At 39.6% G+C, this 2896-nt stretch overlaps 1 protein-coding gene across 2 annotated transcripts in view; it reads left to right on the forward strand.

Annotated features, from left to right (window-relative positions):
- Ttc26 (tetratricopeptide repeat domain 26) overlaps positions 1 to 2896 on the forward strand; it is a 35364-nt gene that overhangs the window by 13478 nt on the left and 18990 nt on the right. For both annotated transcript variants that reach the window (XM_026788595.1, XM_026788596.1), the window contains exon 7: positions 815 to 878. In XM_026788595.1, the coding sequence (XP_026644396.1) occupies positions 815 to 878 (64 nt within the window). The remainder of the gene's footprint in view (positions 1 to 814; positions 879 to 2896) is intronic.

Below are 2896 nucleotides of genomic sequence, written 5' to 3' on the forward strand. Positions count from 1 at the left end.
AAGAGCTTCATATAACTAAGAAAGCAGTCTAAAGTTAGGCTGCTGTTGGGCATGATGGCAGATACCTATAACTACAGGCTTGGGAGGCCAAGGCAAGAGGATCTCAAGTTCAAGGACAGCCTGAGTTATATAGTGCAGCCCTTTCTCAGCAACAGACAGGCAGGCAGGCAGACAGATAAACTAAGGTTTCTATCCATGTTAATGTTGCATATTAAGTTCTTTATGAAACAATGCAATAACGACTTTCATCTCTAGATCGCTCCATGTAGGCAGCAAATATTTATTACATAAATAAATAAGTCTAATGATCCTTGTTATGCCTTTGGCTTCTGTACAAAGTTCAGGCACAGTCAGAGAGTGTGTTACATATTTATTGAATGTGTTAATTAATTTATTTAATGCAAGGGTTTTAGGGTGAAGTTTCAAGGTTGGATTCTTCTTCTCTAATTGACTCTAAGTTTTCACAAAATTTCTTGGTGCATGTAATAATAAGCTAATAACTTGAGCATGATTTAAAACAAGGATATTTGGCCGGGCAGTGGTGGCGCACGCCTTTAATCCCAACACTCGGGAGGCAGAGGCAGGCGGATCTCTGTGAGTTCGAGACCAGCCTGGTCTACAAGAGCTAGTTCCAGGACAGGCTCCAAAACCACAGAGAAATCCTGTCTCGAAAAACAAAAAAATAAATAAATAAATAAATAAAACAAGGATATTTGTTAAATGACATACAGGAAAGTACATTGTAATCTTAAGTATAATATAAATAAAATATTTGTGCCTGCTTCCTCTCTATCTGTTCTGTTCTGTTTTGCAGAGGGATCATATGAAAATTGCCCAGCAGTTTTTCCAGTTGGTGGGAGGATCAGCTAGTGAATGCGGTATGTCACAATCTGTCCTTTTGAAAACAATTCATAATTGGAGTTGGACAAGATTGACTAGTGGAGTCTGACTGTCGAGGGACATGTCATACTTCTCAATATGAAACAAGGGGTTGGAACCGGAGAGGAAGGCTGAGGATGTAGCTCATTTTGTAGTATGTTCACCTAGCACTCACAAGCTCTTGGGTTTGATCTCTAGCACCACACAAAGCGCACATGATAGCTGATACCTATAATTCTAGCCCTCGGAAGACAGAAACAGGATGATCAGAAGTTTAAGGAAACCTTGCTCCACCGTGAGAACCAGCCTGGTATATAGGAAACTGTTGCAACAATGACACACAAATAAACACAACAATAAAATAAAATATTAGAATTATCCCTTTTAGCTGGGCGGTGGTGGCACATGCATAGATCTCTGTGAGTTTGAGGCCAGCCTGGTCTGCAAGAGCTAGTTCCAGGACAGGATGCAAAGCTACAGAGAAACCCTGTTTCTAGAAAAAAAAAATAAAACCAAAAAGAAAAAGAAAAAGAAAAGAATTATCTCCTTTGAACATGTTAGTGGTTAAGAACATCATTTGCTGCTCTTACAGAGGATTCAGATTCAATTCCCAGCACCCCACTCAGGTGGTTCACAACTGCCTGTAACTCCAGCTCCAAAGGATCCAGTATTCCTTTCTGGACTTCATAGGTATCTGTATGCACATGTGCACATAATTTAAAACAAAAGTAGGTTAGTTTAAAGGGGGGGGGGCTAGGCAGTGATGGTGCATGCCTTTAATCCTAGTTCTCAGGAGATCTCTGTGAATTCGAGGCCAGCCTGATCTACAGAGTGAGTTCCAGGACAACGAGGGAGGGCTATACAGAGAAACCCTGTCTTGGGAGGGAAAAAAAAAGGTTATGGGCTAGAGAAATGGCCTATCAGTTAAGAGCACTGTCTGGTTCTTACAGAAGATCCGAATTCAATTCTCAGTACCCACATGAAAACTCACGACTGTAATTCCAGTCCCAGAGAATGGATATCCTTTTCTGGCCTCTATGGGAACCAGGAGCACATATGTGATCCACAGACATAAGTTTAGGCAAAACATTCATACACATAAAAAATAAGTACAGTTTTTAAAAGAGTGGTGTAAGAATAAATTTTAAAAAAACAGGAATGTAGCACAAATAATTAAAAAAACCAGAGATAGATATTGGGATTCAACCTGAAGATCAAAAAAGCAAAGCAGTCAGCCACTGGCTTTTCCCTCTACCTCAGACCAAAAATGGGCAAGATCCTGTCTCCATAAATCCTGAAGACTCCACTGAGTTCCCATCTTCCTCCTCTTATAGTCCTCTCTGCCCAGCCATATCACTCCTGTTTCCACCGCCCTAATGCTGGGATTAAAAGCATGTGATCCCAAATGCTGGAATCACCTTTGTGTGAGCTCCGTTCTCTTTTAGATAGATTCGATCTTGGCCCAGGGTGGCCTTGAACTCACAGAGATCCATCTGCCTGTCTGTGGCTGTGGAGTCCTGGGATCCCTTGGCCTGTATGACTCAATAGTATGGCTGCTTTGCACTCTGATCTTCAGGCAAACTTTATTTATTAAAACACAAAGAATATACTACTATATTTCTCCTTTTTATCTAAAATAAAAAAGAAGGCTAACTATAACTAATATAAGAAAATATATATATATAATATAAGAAAAACTATATACAATAAATACAATAACTATATATAGTATATACAGGCAATAAATACATCAATAATATCTAGAATTTGCATTTGACAAATTCAGAGAAAATATCCCATATTTATCTTATCTAGGTGAGTCCAAAGTCTTGTACCTAATTTTCTTTCTATCATAACTTGATTTTTGCATCTGGTAAACAAGGAAAACTGTAACTGTCTAATCTTCAATTCCCTCAGAGACGCAAGAGGAAGTAATATTGACTGAGTAAGCGGGAAATGCCAGCAAGTGAGTTCCAAAAAAATGTGAGAAATGGCCGGGCGGTGGTGGCGCACGCCT

This window comes from Microtus ochrogaster, unplaced genomic scaffold (assembly GCF_000317375.1).
Source record: "Microtus ochrogaster isolate Prairie Vole_2 unplaced genomic scaffold, MicOch1.0 UNK4, whole genome shotgun sequence".
Lineage (NCBI taxonomy): Eukaryota > Metazoa > Chordata > Mammalia > Rodentia > Cricetidae > Microtus > Microtus ochrogaster.